We start from the raw sequence: 20,035 nt of genomic DNA on the forward strand, positions 1-20,035 counted from the left end.
AAAAATAGCCTTTAAACCCGTATTTTTAAGGTCTAATGAGGTTTTTAGGCACATAAAACCAGTTTATTCAATGTAAAAACTCAAAAATCTTAAATATGCCACTTGTCCCCTTCACCCACTCATGTCTTCATTTCTAACATGCTGTTTGAAACATCACAGCTCACCTAATCATATTAATATAAATCACAATGACTACAAATCACAGGCAGACAAATTGAGTGTATTTGTTGTGTAAATATGGGTAATGATAAATATAAGGTAAATGCTGTGCAGTCAATGAAAGCTGGTGATAAATATCCAATGATTTTTTGATACATATAGATCATTTAAATAGTAATTTATTACTGGTGGTAGGACCTCTTGTGAGTCCGTGCGGTTGGGTATCACCACTCTGCCTATTTCTACCTTGAATCAGTAATGCGTTTCGGTTTGAAGGGTGGGGCAGCCGTTGTAACTATACTTGAGACCTTAGAACTTATATCTCAAGGTGGGTGGCGCATTTACGTTGTGGATGTCTATGGGCTCCAGTAACCACTTAACACCAGGTGAGCTGTGAGCTCGTCGACCCATATAAGCAATAAAAAAAAAATTATAACTATTATTATTGCCACACAGATATGGCCTGTTTGACTTTGAATACACGCACCAGTGCCAGGGCACGTCGGAGGCTAGCAAGAAACAGAAGCTCTTCCTGATGTCGTGGTGCCCGGACACCGCCAAGGTTAAGAAGAAGATGTTGTACTCTAGGTAAGAAATTGACCCACAAAACTGTGCATATCATTTATTGTAGGAACCATTCTCTTTAGTAAGTAGGTTGAGCACAAATACTTGTAGTTTTAGTATTTTTAATGTGTCAGGTTTTTATGCATATTATTATAACACAAAAAGTAAAAGCAAATGTTTTTAGCTTTATCCTGAAATGTACTTTACCATAAAACCTTAGGAAATGTTGGCTTTCAGTTCCAGTGGGTTTGTGATATTTAAAAAATATACATCTGTGGTCACTATTCTAAATATTTATGGTTATTGTTTTAAAAATATTCTTTGTTATAATGAGAAAAAAACCTTGATTGAAGAATTGTTAAATTCAGTTAAATTATATGTATTACTTCTATATGACAATTTTTTTTTTTATTGCCTAGATATGTGGACGAGCTCACAGCCCACCTGGTGTTAAGTGGTTACTGGAACCCATAGACATCTACAACGTAAATGCGCCACACACCTTGAGATATAAGTTCTAAGGTCTCAGTATAGTTACAACGGCTGCCCCACCCTTCAAACCGAAACGCATTACTGCTTCACGGCAGAAATAGGCGGGGCGGTGGTACCTACCCGTGCGAACTCACAAGAGGTCCTACCACCAGTATTACCACCAGTACCTATTGAATGATAGTATTATCACCAGTACCTATTGAATGATGAATGAATTTGATGCAGTTTGTAGTCTTTGTTCTGTGATGGAGGAAAAGTCAGGGAGATGATTTACTTGATTGTTAACTTTTATTTAGTAATTGAATTATAAGATGAACCTTAAACCAAATATTGAATTCTAACCCACAGAAAGTTTTAATCAGTTTACTGTTCATAGAAAATTGAACCAAACATGCCACAAATACATTTTTTATGAAATAAAATCTGTATCTATGTATGTTTATGTATGTAATCTGGTATTTCAATATAACTTTAAACAACTTGAAGACTTTCTATAACTTGGAAATTTACATACGCTTGAAGGACCAATGACAAAATATTAATTTGATTTGGTCATGATCACCAGAACAAAGAATAATTAATAAATAAATAAAAATTGGTTCACTATTTCAGCATGTTTTCTTCAGTTCTAAATGTACATCGACATTATTTTTAGCGTTGACATAGTGTGTAATTGAATGATTGCAAAATTTTTATCATAATTTCAACATACCGGCTTACAATAATAACACAGGGCGACACGATAAGGCTGTGATAATATCAAGCCAGCGATATCATTTCGAGATCCAATTGACAAATTTATCATATCGACGCTTGAAAGGCAAACATGACTAAGCGACAATGCGTAAACTTTACAGTAGAGCAATTTAAAGTTGAAAAATTTGAAAAAAAAAATATTTTAACGAATCTAACTGTAGGATTGAAATTATTTTAATAGACTTATAAATAGTTTTTTTTTGCCCATCGAATATACTTAAAGGTTATTGCCTATCATTTGTGTATATAGCAGTTATTGTCGCTTATATATATTGTCCATAATTTGATAAACAGGTAAAATTATCTGAATTTTATATAAAAGGTTTCTCGTCACAAGTAAAATTATCTAAGCCAGCATTGAAAGATTAGGAGTAACATGTAAAGCAATATGAGCTATCGTTGAAAGATTTTCAGTAACATGTAAAGTTAGACAAATTCGCACAGCTTACAGTTTCGTTTTGGGTATATTGGACTAAAGTGATCCCATAGTTCACAACAAATCAAGTAAATGTATCTAAATACTATTCCATTTTTTTATGCATGTAGAAAGTGTAAAGAATTGAACTAAAATGTAATAAATTACTATGGTAAATCATGCAAAAGAGCGAGACGTTTATGAATAAACATTTATTGTAAGAAACAATAGGGATATATTTGTTTGTAACAAAATCACGCTATTACTGTTTTTTTTTTATTGCTTAGAGGTGTGGGTGACCTCACAGCCCACCTGGTGCTAAGTGGTTACTGGAGTCCATAGACATCTAGAACGTAAATGCGCCACCCACCTTGAGATATAAGTTCTAAGGTCTCAAGTATAGTTACAACGGCTGCCCCACCATTCAAACCGAAACACATTACTGCTTCACGGCAGAAATAGGCTGGTGGTACCTACCCGTGCAAACTCATAAGAGGTCCTCGTGAGGAGAGATGCTCGTGGGGTCCACCGTCAGCCCACTCGTAAAGATTACGAGCTAGCCTCCGGATGAACTCCCCGAGCGACTCCACATCCAGATCCCGGGCGATTACGGCATTTCTGACGTAACGCCCTGCTCCGACTATCGTGCGAAGAGCCAGATTTTGCGGGACCTGTAACCTCTCCCGCATACCCTGCGGGATGAGGGATACCAGGCCGCAGCTGCGTACGTGATACGGGAACGGACATACGTCTTATAAATGCCGAGCTTAGTCCTGACCGGCAACCTGGAGGCCAACACCGGCCGGAGGAGGAATCTCGCGTACCGAGCGGCCGCCAACGCCGACATGGCGTGGGTGGTCATCCTCAAATTCCGGTCGATATCGACCCCCAAGTACCGGACGCTGGATCTAAGCTCGACATTAGCGCCACGGAGACTGAGCTGTCCCGGGACGACTGTTGTGCGGACCGGACCGAAGAGGATAGCCGCAGTCTTCCCCACGTTGACCGCGACCCTCCATCGGTCCAGCCACTGGGGCAGTAAGTCCAATAGCCTCTGCATCCTCGAAATGGCCGCAGAGGGGAAGTTTGATGACGCGAAGTAGGCGCTATCGTCGGCAAACAGCGCCAACTTCACGTCGGCTTCCCACGCTTGGAGGTTGCCCTCAAGCGTGGGAATGTCGTTGGTATAGAGAGCGTAGAGGAGTGGTGCCAGGACACTCCCCTGAGGAACTCCGGCCGTGACTGGGCGCACCGACGACTTGGCGCCCTCGACCGCGACAAGGAAGGATCTTCCCTCCAGGTACGACCCAGCAGTCGCACGTAGGCGTGCTGGAGGTCCGTGTTCTGCAACAACTTGTGAACCAGTCCCGCATGCCAGACACGGTCGAAGGCCTTCTCGATATCGAGAAAGACTGCGGCCGTGTACTGGCGCGCGTTGGACCGATCCGCCAAGTGATGCATAACGCGGACCAATTGCAGCGTTGTCGAGTGACCGCTACGAAACCCGAATTGCTCGGGTCTGAGAAGGATGTGCGGCGACACCCTTCTCAGCAGCAGCCGCTAGAACAACTTGCCCACGTGCGACAGCAGCGTGATCGGACGGTAACTGGAGGGATTTCTCCTGTCCTTGCCGGGTTTGGGCAAGGCGATAACCTTGCCCAATTTCCAAGTTCCCGGGAAGTGTCCTGTGGACAGAATGGAGTTGAACAGTCGTGTCATATATATGACACGACCGTTTCAGGGAAGTGGAAAAAAGCGAGGGAGGGAATACCGTCCTCGCCCGGCGCCTTGCGCCTCTTCATCCGCTTGATGATGAGGCGCAATTCGCTGGGAGTGATGAGATCACCATCTCCCAACGGTGGCACCGGGGAGGAGAGTAGGCTTGCTACGCTCTCTTCCACCGATTGGTGGAATGCGGCCTCTGAGGGTACAGAGTCATTTGGAGCGAACTGCCGCTCCAGCATCTCGGCCAGGATATCGGCGCGGGCCTGAGCCGAGAAGCATCGGTTGCCCCTCTCGTCCACTAGTGGACAAGTCGGGGCAGGCCGATTTGAGAGCTGGCGACAAAGCCGGTGGAGGGATACTGAGGAGGGGTCCTCGCGGGCCTCCTCGATCCTCTCCTGCCAGGCATAGCCCCGGAAGGTGCTAATCTTTGTCGCCAGCTCCGCTTCCAGCTCATTAAGCTCGCGCTTTATCCTGGGACAACGAGTTGTCGCCCAGAGCATCCTCAAGCCCCTCTTCCGGCGAATAATCGCCTTCAGATGGGCCGGGAGTATACCTCTGGGCCCGCCGCTGGGCACAAGAGTCGTCGCCTGGTCGATCGCTCCCCTGATGGAGTCGACAAGGCGGATTGCCGCATCGTCGACCCCATCAGGGGTGTTGGGGTCCTGAATCACGGGAAGGTCGACTAGTCGTCTCTTAAAGAGCTCCCAGTCGACCTTCGGTCGTAGGGGCGAGGTCGCAACCCGGGTGAGCCCCATTCCCAGTGTCACCAGAATAGGGAGATGTGGGGTACCCAGGTCGTACAGTGCCTCGATCGTTACGGGGCACCGTAGCCCCTTGTGCACACACACATCCAGCACATCTGGCTGATAGCGCGCGGCGGTCGGGACGTGTGTGGGTTCGTGACGACTTACGTATCAGCGTAACTTTAACTAGTAGGTGAGCTCACGGGACTCAAACCTGACGATGTTGCTAACACTGGCCCTAGCAAGAGCAGTGCTTCGCAGAATCTACCACCGGATCGGAAACGCGACCCACTGAGAAGATCCGGCAAGAAACTCAGTGGGCTGTGTCTATGGGTTAATTTACTCGCCGAACCCTTCGTCGCGAACGACGGGTTCGACGAGAACGATGACCGGGGAAGTCAATCGTGAACATTTGTTAAGTACGTATTTCATTCCAAAAATTGGTACCCGCCTGCGGGATTCGAACATCGTTGCATCGCTACATACGAATTGTTATAATATTAACTAGTATATTAATTAATTTACCTAAGACCGAAAAGTGCCTCTAGCAGCACTTTCCGGCCTAACATATACTAGAGCCCCGTTGGCTCGATGTCAGTCACTCTGCGTCGTTACTATGAGCCACACTCTTTCTAAGTAGAATTTTGTATCTTCAAAGTGAATAAAATCTTTTTTAAAAAGAGTTTTTCAAAGTCCCGTATAACATTGGTGGCAGCTCAAGGGATTTGAAAAAGAAAAATCCCCGGAACGTCTTCCGAAAATAAAAGTGAGAATAACTATTAAAAGTGAAAAATAACAACTAAAAGTGAAAATAACTAAATAAATAAGTGAAATAAGTGAAAAGAAAATATTTACTTACTAGTATTCTGAACATACTAATCTCATCATCCCGTGGAAATCCTGGAAAAGATCTGCGCGTACTACATTTACCTTAATCTCCTGCGAAGAAATCTATCTACTATTTCATCCTGCAACATCTTTAGAACCTGTATCCTGTTGGTGGCTGTGCGTCGTAAAATCTTGCAAATAAAATTCATCGTGAACAATCCAAGGCCGAAGCAATTGTTACCTGTTACCTGCCTTATCGCTGCGGAATGCTCCTGTTCGTCGCACCGATATCCGCCGTCTACATACTGCTAACTCTGTAAGTCTCCGGACATTGTTGCGTTTTATAACTAAGGTTGTCAAATTTTTGTAATTGAATTCTAATCCATGTAATGTTGTAGTAGTTTGCCATTTGTTCCGTCTCCTCTATCTACATTTAAATTTAAATACTATGCCAAAAGTGCCTAAAACTGAAGAAAGTAAATTAAGCTTACCAATTCCAGAACCGGAACAGGTTGCAAGCAACATAGAAATTAAGTCGCCTACTCTATCTCCCCGTGTCACAAGAAAGACCGCCGCATTCCTCACTATGTCCGAACTCGACCTAAATACTCTGTTTAAATTTGTTAAATGTTACGATGGTAGCCGCGATACCCTCAACTCATTTTTAGTTAATTGCGACAACGCATATGATTTAGCATCAGAATCACAGAAACACATATTGTTCAAGTATATCCTTAGCCAATTAAATGGAAAAGCAGAAATTGCCTGTTCCATCAAAGAGTTTTCGACATGGGAACAGTTAAAGGAGTTTCTCAAAGCTCAATTCAGTGAGCGTAAACATTACTCACATCTTTTAACCGACCTTCAAGAAAGCAGACAAGGGACACAAGAAAATGTCGGTCAATACGCTCTACGAATCGAGACATATCTATCTCAACTTTTAACAGAAATCTCCCTTTCGAACACAAAAGTAAAAGAACTCCCTGGTCGGACAGCGGCCATGGAAGACCTGGCTCTACACCACTTCTTAATGGGACTTAATCCCCGAATAGCAACGATTGTGAGATGCAGGTCTCCCAAAACTCTCAATGAAGCTATCAATATTGCAATTTCCGAAGAGCGCATTCAACAAAGCATGTTCAACAAACGCCCTGTAAATACGGAAAATAGGTTTTCTAAATCTAACAGAATTGATAATTTTAATCAAACTCCCTATCGTCCACAGACCTATCGTCCTAATCCTAATAATTTTAACCGTAATAATAATTTTAATAATAGCTTTTGCCGATACTGTAAATCCTCCGGACACTCTATTGAAAATTGCAAAAAGAGAGAATTTAAAAATCGTGCTCGTGAATTCGAAAATCCGTCTACTTCCGGTTTCAGACCACAACGCGTAAATTTTGTTGATAAATGTGAATACAAAAATAACACAAACGATTACGAGAACAATTACACTGAACTTGAAAACAATGACAACGCACACGAAAACGCTAAACCAAAAAACGAGTAGGTGGCCCGTATAGGTGTCGTGCGAGGCACCACAATATTAACAAATTCGACGCTGCTCCTACTAAGACCATAGTGTCACCTAATAATAAGAAATCAAACACATATCCTAAATCCACTGAGTCCCCTGAGTCCCCTGAGTCCCCTGAGTCCACTGAGTCCACTGAGTCCACTGAGTCCACTGAGTCCACTGAGTCCACTGAGTCCCCTGAATCCACTAAATCCGCTGAGTCATCTAAAACAGAAACCAATAAAATATTCGAAATAAACGTCGATCCTACAAAAAAATTACTTCCTTACGTCATAATCGATTCACCCATATCGGAAATCCCACTTTCTTTACTCATTGATTCAGGTTCAGCAATCTGTTTATTAAAATACTCTTGCTTCCAAAATTTCCCCAAACTTATAGAAGAACAAATAACTTTAAAGGGTATCGAACCAGAAGTGAACACTACAAAGACAATGGGTCATTTCACATTAAAAATGAAACTAAATAGTTCATCCCATGACTCAATAAATCACAAATTCCACGTCATAGACAAGATTCATCTGCCTTATGACGGCATCATCGGATCAGATATGCTGAATCATTTCGGCTGCATGATTGACTATACTAAAAATCAACTTAAATTAAATAAAACATATTTACCACTCCGTTTTAATGAACCAACTTATACTATACCTGCTAGATCAGAAATGATAATCGAATGTTCCGTTTCAAACCCTGAAGTTAAACAAGGTCTTGTATTAGATCAAACTCAATTAAAGGATATCCTAATCGCAAATTGCCTAGTTAAAGTAAAAGAAAACAAACGAATAAACTTAACTGTAGTAAATATCTCTGAGTCTCCTAAAACTCTAACTTCAAACCTCAACATAACTTTGATTCCACTAGAACCTTCTGTCTTACATTCAAAAGAAACTTCAGAACAATACTCAATAAATACCGTTCAAACCCAAAATACCTTCCAACGAACTAAAGAAGTCCTAAATCAACTTCGAGTATCACACCTAAATTTTGAAGAATCTAATTCTCTTTACCAAATATGCTCTGACTATTCAGACATATTCCACTTACCTGGTGAACCATTGACATCAACTAACGTACTACGTCATAACATAAAAACCACAACCAATGATCCTATCCATGTAAAATCATACAGATTTCCCGAATGTCACAAACATGAAGTTCAAACTCAAATAGAGAAAATGCTTAAAGATGACATTATACAACCATCAATGTCTCCATGGTCTGCTCCTATTTGGGTAGTCCCGAAGAAACTTGATGCCTCCGGCCAGCGTAAATGGAGAGTTGTTATCGATTACAGGAAACTAAATGACATCACTATAGGTGACTCTTATCCTATCCCCAACATAAATGAAATTCTAGATCAACTCGGAAAATCAAAATATTTCTCCACGTTGGATCTTGCTTCTGGATTTCATCAGATCCAAATGTCTGCCGAAGATGCTCCTAAAACCGCTTTCAGTATTCCACAAGGGCATTTTGAATTTAAAAGAATGCCATTCGGACTCAAGAACGCACCATCAACGTTCCAGAGATTAATGAACTCTGTCCTCTCAGGTCTGCAAGGCACTCGCTGCTTTGTGTATCTTGATGACATTGTAATATACTCGTATGACCTTGACTCTCATATGAATAACCTCGAAAGTGTATTTAAACGTCTACGAGAATTCAATCTTAAGCTTCAACCCGATAAGTGCGAATTCCTTCGAAAGGAAGTCTCGTACCTTGGCCACCTGATCACTGATGAAGGAGTCAAACCTGACCCAGCTAAGATCCGAGCCGTATCTGAATTTCCAGTTCCTAAATGCCCGAAAGATGTAAAATCTTTCCTAGGGCTTATGTCTTACTACCGAAAGTTTATTCCAGAATTTTCAAAAACAGCTAAATCATTAACTTCCCTATTAAAGAAAGATACCACCTTCACTTGGAACAACGAACAACAACTCGCTTTTGAAACACTCAAAAATCGTCTAATTTCTCCTCCTCTCCTCATATATCCCGATTTTACTAAACCATTTACCCTCAACAGTGATGCCTCTAACTACGCAATTAGTGCTATCCTCTCGCAAGGAGATCCAAATAGAGATAAGCCAATCGCTTACGCATCCCGGACCCTAAACAAAAGTGAAATAAATTACAATGTTACAGAAAAAGAATTATTAGCAATTATGTATGGGTGCAAAACTTTTAGACCTTACCTATATGGTCAAAAATTCAAAATCATAACCGATCATAATCCACTTAAGTGGCTTTTTAACCACAAAGACCCCTCAAGCAAGATGCAAAGATGGAGATTGAAATTAGAAGAGTATGACTACGAAATAACCCATAAAAAAGGCAAATTAAATTCAGCTGCAGACGCACTATCCAGATACCCCGTCAACCCTGTCAGAAGCTTAAATAATATAAACTCTGACCCAATTCCCGTCTTACCTATTTCTGACCCTCTGATCTCTTCTCAACCTGTACCCGAACAAAATCCACATCACTCTAACACATCTAATAGTGAATCTCCTCTTGAAACACTTCCTCTAGACGGCTTACTTACGTCAAGTCCTTTTAACCCTGATGATTACAACTTACCTTCACTAGAACCCCTTCAAGATATCGATCTCCTACCAAACAGTCCGTTCAATCCTGAAAATGAAATAGATGACCGCAATCTTAATAACAATGATAACATAAATCCTCCGACTAACAGTACTCCCAACCCTATGATTGATGATGAAAACCTACCAAGAAATCCATCAATTAACCTTCCGAGTCCCGAACCAAATTGTGAATCCTATACAGACTTTCTGAAAACTTTATCAAATAATAACCATACTTACAATACTAAAATTTGCGAACATGCAAATTCATTACTATCAACCGATTCAAAAATCATAGTCATTCCAACATCCATCGACCTCGATGAAACTAATCCATACATTGAAGAAATCCTGAATAACCAAGAAAATATCTCTGAATTCCTTAATGAAGAAAGAACCTTACATTCATTCCTTAACCTGAATGTTAAAGATAAATCTTATTATTTTTTATTCACAAAAGTATATCATTTCGACACTCCTCAGTACCCTCAACTATTTAAATCCTTACAAAATCTCCGAAATCATTTACTTATAGAAAAGGACATTCCAGTGAATATTGCTATATCAGACTTTAATGATCCATTCTTTAAACCAACTTATTCTAAAATATATAACATTCTTGCTTTTTTATTCCACAACACAGATATTACAATTAAAATCTACAAAAACTCAGTAGTTTTTCCAGCCCCTAGCGAGATTTCAAAAATCCTTAAAGAAAATCATGACCTTCCCATCGCTGGTCATGTAGGCACATCACGAATGTATAATCGTATTAAAGAAAAATATCATTGGAAAAATATGAAATCAGACATTGAAAATTATGTGAAAAAGTGCATACAGTGTCAAACGAATAAGGCGCTAAGACAAATAAACAGGCAACCGATGCAGATAACCTCTAGTTCAACAGCCCCATTTCAACGCATCGCCTTAGACATCGTCGGACCATTACCAGAAACTGGTCAAGTTAAGCTTAAATATATATTAACATTGCAAGACGACCTAACAAAATACTCTACTGCCTACCCTATTAGTAATGCCTCAGCCGAAGAATGCTGCGAATGTCTCATACATTTTATATCTCTTTTCGGAATACCAAAAATAATATTAACAGACCAAGGTACAAACTTCACCGCCGACCTTTTTAAGAAAACTTGTGAATTCCTCAAAATCAAACAATTATGGTCTTCGCCCTACCATCCTCAAACACAAGGAGCCTTGGAAAGGAGCCATTCTACACTAAAAGAATATTTAAAATCATACGTTAACGAAAATCAAACCAACTGGCACAAATATGTTTACACCTATGTCCTAGCCTACAACACTAATGTACATACTACTACAAAATTCACACCCTACGAATTACTCTTCGGCCATAAACCCTATCTACCCGATTCTATTTACGATCCTAGTCCTAGTGGTACCTATCATGAATATGTTAAAATGCTAAATCATCGCCTCAAATTAACACGCGATAAAGCTTTAGAAAATATTCAGAAATCAAAAGAAAACTCCAAAACCTATTATGACCGAAGGTCTCGCCCTTCCACGTATAAAATCGGTGATATGGTATATCTAAAAAACCACTTACGTCTACGGAAAGCATTATCACCCTTATGGAAAGGACCATACAAAGTGGTAAAAATACATGGAAACCACACACTTTCCCTTCTCATAAATCGACGACACGTAAGACATCATTATGATGAAATTAAACATGCAGAAGTTGAAACCTAATAAGTATGATTGTGTAATTAATATGATTAATTATTTTATTAGTTTTATTTCCTCTCTAGTATAACTTAACTCAGTAGCCTTTAAGTTAAAAACATTTATCGTAAAACATAAATAATAATAAATACATTCTCTTACAGCCTGTCGGCACCATGTCAAGGCCTATCACGCACTCGAGAAATTACCAATATCGAACAAATTACGAAAAGCCCTGGCATTTACTTTAATCCCTCGGGATCTGTTAGGATAATTAGTGATTATTTACATGTATTAGTACCAATGGACATAGACTACATTAAACCCCATATAGATAACATTCAGACGGTTTTGCATTCAGCCAGATACTTCTGTACTAAAAACAATGTGGTTGACGACCTAGAGTGCGAGAATATGTTCATGCCCCTTTTATCTATGTTCAATGATATCTCAAGGGACTACCACGCCATTTCTCATCTTATCCAAAGTAAATCAAAGAGGTCTGCGTGGATTTCCGGCATCGGCACTATTCTTAAACATATAATAGGCACCATGGATGAGAATGATGCTATAAGGTATAATAAAGCCATTCAAATACTTAAAGATAATAATAGAAAAACTCTAGATTTGATAAAAGAAAATATCCTTATCTCCAAGTCGGCAATTATAACACTCAACGAATCCATAATTGAAATCAACACTAATGAACATAAATTAAACAAAATGATTGAAAACCTATCTTCCAGTATTAAAAACCTAACAAAGGCAAGTAATGCCTTGTTGTTTAAATCTACAATACATGACATGATAAATGTTATTCAATCAAATATGTTAAACTTGTCCTATAAACTAGAAGACATCATAAACTCAATTTTGTTTTCAAAAACCAATACGCTACATCCATCAGTCATAACACCCAAAGATTTGTATTATGACCTTGTTAACAATGTTAAATATCTACCTAGATATTCGGAATTAGCTGTAAGTTTAGAATTAGAAAACATATATGTACTTATAAATCTCTCGGAAATTATTACATGTATTTTAGAAAATAAGCTTATATTTAGTCTTAAAATTCCTCTAGTACTCATTGATACTTATACTTTGTATAAGACAGTACCTATACCAGTACCCCATAATGTAACATCCAAATCTTTTGCACTAATACTACCTACATGTTCTTATGTGGCCTTAAATCAGAGAAAATCGAAGTATCTTAAACTCGATAATCTTTCTAAATGTAAATCTATTAATAAGGAAACTCATATTTGTAAACAATTAGATGAAATAGATATACAAGACTACCCCATCTGTGAAACAGAAATAATGACAAAAGTCTTGAAATCACTTCCGAAACAGTGTAAAACTAAATTTTTATACGGCCATGCCAACATATGGCAATCCTTAAATAATAATAGATGGGTCTTCACACTATCTGAACCCACTAAACTCAACATTGAGTGCACAGACGAAACTACCGAATATATAGTTTCAGGAACAGGCATATTATCCCTGAAACCAAACTGCACTGGATTCTGCAAAAACATAAAATTAATAAGTAAAAGTTATCCTGAATATAAATTCAGTCACATACACTCAGAATTCAATTTAGTAAACGATACATGTTGTAACCCAGCAGTGTTTGAAAATTATAATTATACCGAATCTATTACAGGACTGCATAACTTAGAATCGAATAATTTAGACCAAATAATCAACAAAGCTGATAACATGCTACAAACCTTAAAACATTTAAAATCTCAGAACGAATCTATTTCGATAAGCACTCCCCATTCCATTGTCACATACTTATTTGTAATACTATTTGTTATTTTTATATGTTATTATTTTTGTCATAGAAAGTGCGTGGCTTTTGTGCGTAAATCTAAACCAAACGAAAACACGACGCAAATAAACACACCCCCACAAGAAAATATTCAACTAAATACCCAACCGCGAATAAGAATCCATTAAACTTTATATTAAAATAATCATCGAAAACTTCGGAAAGCCGTAAGTTTTCGCTTAAAGGGGGAGCTGTTATAATATTAACTAGTATATTAATTAATTTACCTAAGACCGAAAAGTGCCTCTAGCAGCACTTTCCGGCCTAACATATACTAGAGCCCCGTTGGCTCGATGTCAGTCACTCTGCGTCGTTACTATGAGCCACACTCTTTCTAAGTAGAATTTTGTATCTTCAAAGTGAATAAAATCTTTTTTAAAAAGAGTTTTTCAAAGTCCCGTATAACAGAATGCACCGGGCTTTTTTTTTTTTTTTTTCAGGCCGGGGGCCGAACCTCCTACGAGGTCCCCGCGCCTAGGGGGCGCACGGGGTATGTGAGACTCAACGATCTGCAGGTGTTGAGAGCAGATCGCGGGCCTAAGGATTTTAGGGCCCACCCACTAAACGACTCCCCTGCACTCTTACACCCGACGTCCGATCTCCGTCCGGGGTCAGAACCCGTTCAGAGTAGGGGGGTTCCCGCGGTCAACACTACAACCAGACACGCGGCGCCACCCCGAGGACGCCCGACCGACGGGTCGTCGAGGCGATAGTCGACGACCAACGACGTCGGTCTCCGCGGTACGGCGGCCCTACCAGGCCACCCGGACGGTGCCGCTGGCGTTCCGGGATACCCCGCTGGGCCAGAACCAGCCTGCCGGGTCGGAACGCGATACACCACCGACCGGGTTGCTCTTCAACAGTATGTTCGGCGACGACAGCGACGACGAAAATGCGGACCGCATCGCAGTCCGCAGCCGCCGACGCGCCGTCCCGTCCTCCTGGTGCCAGCGCGCTAGAGTGACGGTAGCGTGCGGCGCAGCCTCAACCCCCTTAGGTCGCCCCGTGACCATCACCGGGAGGAGACTGCCTCCTCATAGGGGCTGGAGCTGGACAAACGCCCTCCTCCGACCCCCGGCTCGACGGCGGCGGCACGGCGCCGAGAGGGAAGAAGAGCTCTCCCTCTCCCGTTCCGCCGCCTCCTTCTGCGAGATGATGGACTCGCAGAAGTCGAGCATCGCCTGCCAGGACTCGTCGCTGCCGAGCATCGTAGCCACGACGGTCGGAAGCGACAAGTCCGGTCCTATTTTTGCAACGAGGACACGGCGCTGCTCCGCGAAAGCGGGGCAGTACGCGAGCGTGTGCTCCGCCGTGTCCTCGTTGCAGCCACTGCAGTGGTGGCACTTCGGCGTCGGCTCCCTCCGGGCGACAAGGTGCAGGTAGCGACCGAAACAGCCGTGTCCCGTGAGCACCTGCGTCGCTCGGAAGGTGAGACGTCCTCGGTCGCGATTCACCCAGTCCGAGAGGACCGGGCGGATCGCCTCGACGGTCCGTCGCCCGTAGGCGGGGTCCGCCAGGCGGCGAGACCACGCGAATGCACCGGACGCCTTATCCTTTAGACCACGACGACTTTGTAAACTTTTGTTAAATCTTTTTACGGAATCTATAGTCGTTTCTTTGGCCTTATTTGGTGGTTCACATCTCCCTCATGGGAACAAAATGCAAAATAATGTGACAAACGACTTAACTAAGCGACGCCCAGCTTACGAAAGTCACCTTTTACCAGCCCGCCAAAACGTGGTACGCGACTAGTTGCGCATACCCACACAACGTATTTAAACTCGCGCAGTTCTTTAGCGACAAAAAATTATATTTTGTTTACGGGTAAACATAACTAAGCGCCAAAAGTAACCATTGAAATTAATCAAGTAAAATTATCTAGGCGACGTAGTTATTAGAAATGTTGTCATGTAAAAATATTTACGGATGGAAAGAGATATTATGTTAAACAAGTAAAACTATCTAAGATTCAATATTGTTCCATTTTGTTTCAGGTTAAATTGTATAACTGTACCAATTACGACTACTTTGTATAGGTACAATCTACTAAGTGGTTTCAAAGAAAAATTTCATAACAAGTAAAAGTAAATAAATACAAACAAATGAAAATTTAAAAACATGAATAACTGACTAAGTAAATAATACCTTATTATTAAAATGTCCTAACTGCAGGATGTCTCAAAAATAACTTTTTTTTTGTCGTTTGGTAGGAAAAAACTCTGCATTTTTATGAAAATCACACCATATCTAAGCGACATAAAACACGTCACAGAGTGATGAAACCTATACTAAATGACGCAGAAAAATCAGACGATTCCAATGGTGTATCTAACTCATTTTACATACTTTTGTCGCTTAGTCAGGATTGCCTTTCAAGCGTCGATATGTTTGCAATCTTATGTTTATTGTATACCTAACTGAACAAATAATCGATTTATTGGCGTAGAGAGGAGTGGCTTATTTAGAAATAAAAAAAATGTACATTTCATGAATGAGTCGTTGACATACATACTTGGTGTTTTTATTTTTATTTTATTACCTAGTAACAGAGATCATATCTTAGGTCATATCTTATTTGGAAAATGTTCATTACTTTGGGGTCACTACACTACACTTCACTTGACTAAATTTTGTCATTTAAACTGTTTGAATTTTATTTTTTATATAATTATAAATGGGCTTATAGGATGTTGGATCTTTTAGTAAAAAGTTCAGTGGCGGCGGTAGGGAGGAAGAAACACTTAAATGCATTGGTATCACGTCTAAGTTCACTAGCCAGCACAAGTCTTTGAATTAAGAAACTTTGGCGATCGATAAAGTGTTAAGTGATTACCAAAGCCCATAGATAATGTAAAGTGAATTTCACCACCCAATTTTAGACTTGGAAGTTTCAATTGTATAGTATAATGGCTGTCCGTACACTTCAAATAAGAAAAAATGTACTGTACTATTTTTAACAAGAGGACCGCTTTTCCAATATGAACTGATATCCCAACCTCTTATAGCCAAATTACTTTAAGAATCCTTTAACTAGTTTATGTAACTGCAACCAATTTGTAAACTGTGATTGGTTAAATTAATGATTACTCGACCCCTCTGGTAATCACTGGTTTTGGAGTCTTGTAAATCCGTATATCTTATTTATTTACCACATGTTCTACTGGCATATTTGCAATTCTACACTATATAAGCATCATATAATTGTATTGTGTGTATGTTACGGTAAATGTACACTCTTGGGAAATGTACACTTTTACGGGTAAATACATATGCACATTTGCCAAATTTTTTATTTTTTTTTTATTGCTTAGATGGATGGACGAGCTCACAGCCCACCTGGTGTTAAGTTGTTACTGGAGCCCATAGACATCTACAACGTAAATGCGCCACCCACCTCGAGATATAAGTTCTAAGATCTCAGTATAGTTACAACGGCTACCCCACCCTTCGAACCGAAACGCATTACTGCTTCACGGCGGAAATAGGCGGGGTGGTGGTACCTACCCGTGCGGACTCCCAAGAGGTCCTACCTAATTACGCAAATTATAATTTTGCGGGTTTCGATTTTATTACACAATATTATTCCTTCACCGTGAAAGTCAATCGTGAACATTTGTTAAGTACGTATTTCATTAGAAAAATTGGTACCCGCCTGCGGGATTCGAACACCGGTGCATCGCTACATACGAATCCACCGGACGTCTTATCCTTTAGGCCACGACGACTTCAAATATAATATAATGTATATGTACATTTCCCGGCAAATTTGTTCTCTTGACTTCACGTTTTGGTAAATGTATACTCTTACCTTCATGTTTTAAGAAAAGTTACAGTAAATATAAATTATTTAATAATGTTGTTTTAGTAAAAAAATATTTATTTAAATAAACATAATACGAAAACTTTAATAACGAACATTATTTTAATTAAAAAATTTCTTTGCATATTATATAATACTAGCGACCCGCCCTCGCTTCGCTTCGGAAACATTAAAACAAACATGAAACAAACAAAAAAAAAAATTAAAAAAAAGTAGCCTATGTTCATCAGGGACAATGTCGGCTTCTAATGGAAAAAGAATTTTTCAAATCGGTCCAGTAGTTTCGGAGCCTATTCGAAACAAACAAACAAACAAATCTCTCCTCTTTATAATATTAGTATAGATGTCGTAGGTTAGGTTATAGTGGTGCGCATGCGCATGCGCACCACATTAATAGGACTTGCAATTTCGTATTTTGTATACTATGCTCACATTTACCAGAACGACAAGGTCATTGTGAATTCAATGTACATTTGCCTTCTTTGAAATTGTAAATGTTTAGTTGAATGCACATTACCCAAACGTGGAGGCAAATGTATGTGCACACTTGCCGCAATATCTACTCTTTGTGTTGATTTTCTAATTTATGTTTTACTTATTGGATATTAAAATAAACCGTTCGTTATTTCAGCTCGTTCGACGCTCTGAAAAAGTCCCTTGTCGGAGTTCAGAAGTACATCCAAGCGACCGACCTCTCGGAAGCGTCTCAGGAGGCCGTCGAAGAGAAGCTCCGCGCCACCGATCGCCAATAAACAGCATTTACACACGAGCTCGCGACGAAACCGAACCCGCTCTCCGACACTCCTGCCCTGACGACACGCGGCCACGACACCACTAGCCGCTTAGTATTATTACAAAGGAAAACGAATAGTATTAATATGATTGATTTTACTGGTGGTAGGACCTCTTGTGAGTCCGCGCGGGTAGGTACCACCGCCCCCTGCCTATTTCTGCCGTGAAGCAGTAATGCGTTTCGGTTTGAAGGGCGGGGCAGCCGTTGTAACTATATGGGTGGCACATTTATGTTGTAGATGTCTATAGCTTCCAGTAACCACTTAACACCTGGTGGGCTGTGAGCTCGTCCAACCATCTAAGCAATAAAAAAACTAAAAAAATTGAGACTTAAAAAACCCGTGTGATATCCATGACAGTTTGAATTGTTCGTTTTATCATCATTGCCTGAGATGAAACATTAGAACTTCAGTATTGTGGTGTGGGGGTGGAGAGATTGGTTTTATTTCGTTGCCCGTCGCGTGGATTCTTTTTTTATATCATTTCAATTTGAAGCTTTGCTGTCAACTGATCGAGGTAGGGTCATGTAATTGTACATTTTACTATAAAACCGACCTCATAGTTAAGGGATCTTATGTAATAATTTAAATTATACTAATTAAATATATATACATATATATTTTTTCCTGTAACTAAATAAGTTAAGCTCAAATTCAGTCAAGTATGTTGTTTTTTTTTAAAATACAAAATACGCCGGTCGGCCTCTAGATTTGTAATATAAAGAAGGATTTTTATACTTTAGTTTTCGTTTGGAACTCGCTAACTTAAGCTTGTCGCTATCGAGCGACGGATAAGTATTTTGTAACCAATTTATTCAGAAATACACTCGATATAAGTGATTATTGGTCGTTTTATTTATTTATCTCTTTGTTTAATTTAAAAAAGTTGCCCTATCTCATGCAGTCGCGTTACCTGTTATCGACTGTTAGGATTAATATACACTGACCATCTATATATTAATACGTGTAGCAAAAACTTTGTATCCCTTTTTACGAAAATTGCACGGACGGTGGAGTATGAAATTTTCCACATTTATAGAGAATATAGAGAAGAAGTGCACAATGCTAATATTTTTTATAAATAATGCGTAAAAGATACATTAAATCAATAAAGAAAACATTACACACACTACAATGTATTTGACACAACACGCATGTAATATGCATACTATGTGTTTATTGTCAAACTTTTCTTATTGCATAATGTCTATGGTCAAATTGAGAATAGATTAAATATTGTTTGTCTTTGTTAATATTTGTCAAAAGTGTAGTCTTGGCGAAATCTGTGATTACAGAAGTATAATAAATAGTCTTTGACAATAGAACCATAATAATGTTCAAACTTATAATTTCAATTAATTATAGTAGAATTTCGACTACTGCGGGACCACTAGTCCATGTAAATGTGAAAAGCCTATCGTAATGGCCTATTTCTGCCACAAAACAGTCTTGCGACCCAGTTTGAAGGTTTGGGGCAGACCTTAATGCGACGGAGTCTTCCACTTCTTATGCCAAGGTCGGTGGCGACATACACATGATGTCTGTAACTCTTGTAACAAATGGGACGTGAATTTGAACCCAATGATATAATAAATTAATAAATTTAAATCGAAAATACTGTAAAAAAAAATTTTTTTTATTGTAAAAAAAGAGTGGGGTGCTTTTTAATATATTATTTCAATAATAATTCTTGTACTCATATCTCTCAGAAAAATATAACTAATAACACCACACCATGCACCATTTTTTTAAACTATTATTTATTTTTCATTTTTTAGTTGAATTTCAAATTTTTTTTTAATATTGAATTGTCATCGGTCCTCGATAAATCTACAAAATATGAATGAAATCTGGCCGTTTAAAGTGGGTCAAAATCGCACCTAAAGGAGTCAGTTACAAACATACATGCATACAAGTGAAGCTAATAATAGAAAGCGTGTAAAAACGATTGGGTTTGGCTAAAATGATGCTCATCCTAGTATCTAGGTTATTATTGGATTGATATATATTATCAGTGTATCGTTGTTTTTATCGTCCTTGTATACAAACGAGCATACG

At 39.7% G+C, this 20,035-nt stretch overlaps 1 protein-coding gene across 1 annotated transcript in view; it reads left to right on the forward strand.

Moving 5' to 3' along the window:
* Positions 1-18,820, forward strand: part of LOC100101180 (actin-depolymerizing factor 1) — a 40,299-nt gene extending 21,479 nt beyond the window's left edge. The window contains 2 exon segments of the mRNA NM_001099808.1: positions 616-747; positions 17,818-18,820. Of these exon segments, the coding sequence (NP_001093278.1) occupies positions 616-747; positions 17,818-17,938 (253 nt within the window). The 3' untranslated portion in view covers positions 17,939-18,820.
* The last annotated feature ends 1,215 nt before the right edge of the window (positions 18,821-20,035 follow it).

The sequence above is a fragment of the Bombyx mori genome, chromosome 24, assembly GCF_030269925.1.
Source record: "Bombyx mori chromosome 24, ASM3026992v2".
NCBI classification, from domain to species: Eukaryota; Metazoa; Arthropoda; class Insecta; order Lepidoptera; family Bombycidae; genus Bombyx; species Bombyx mori.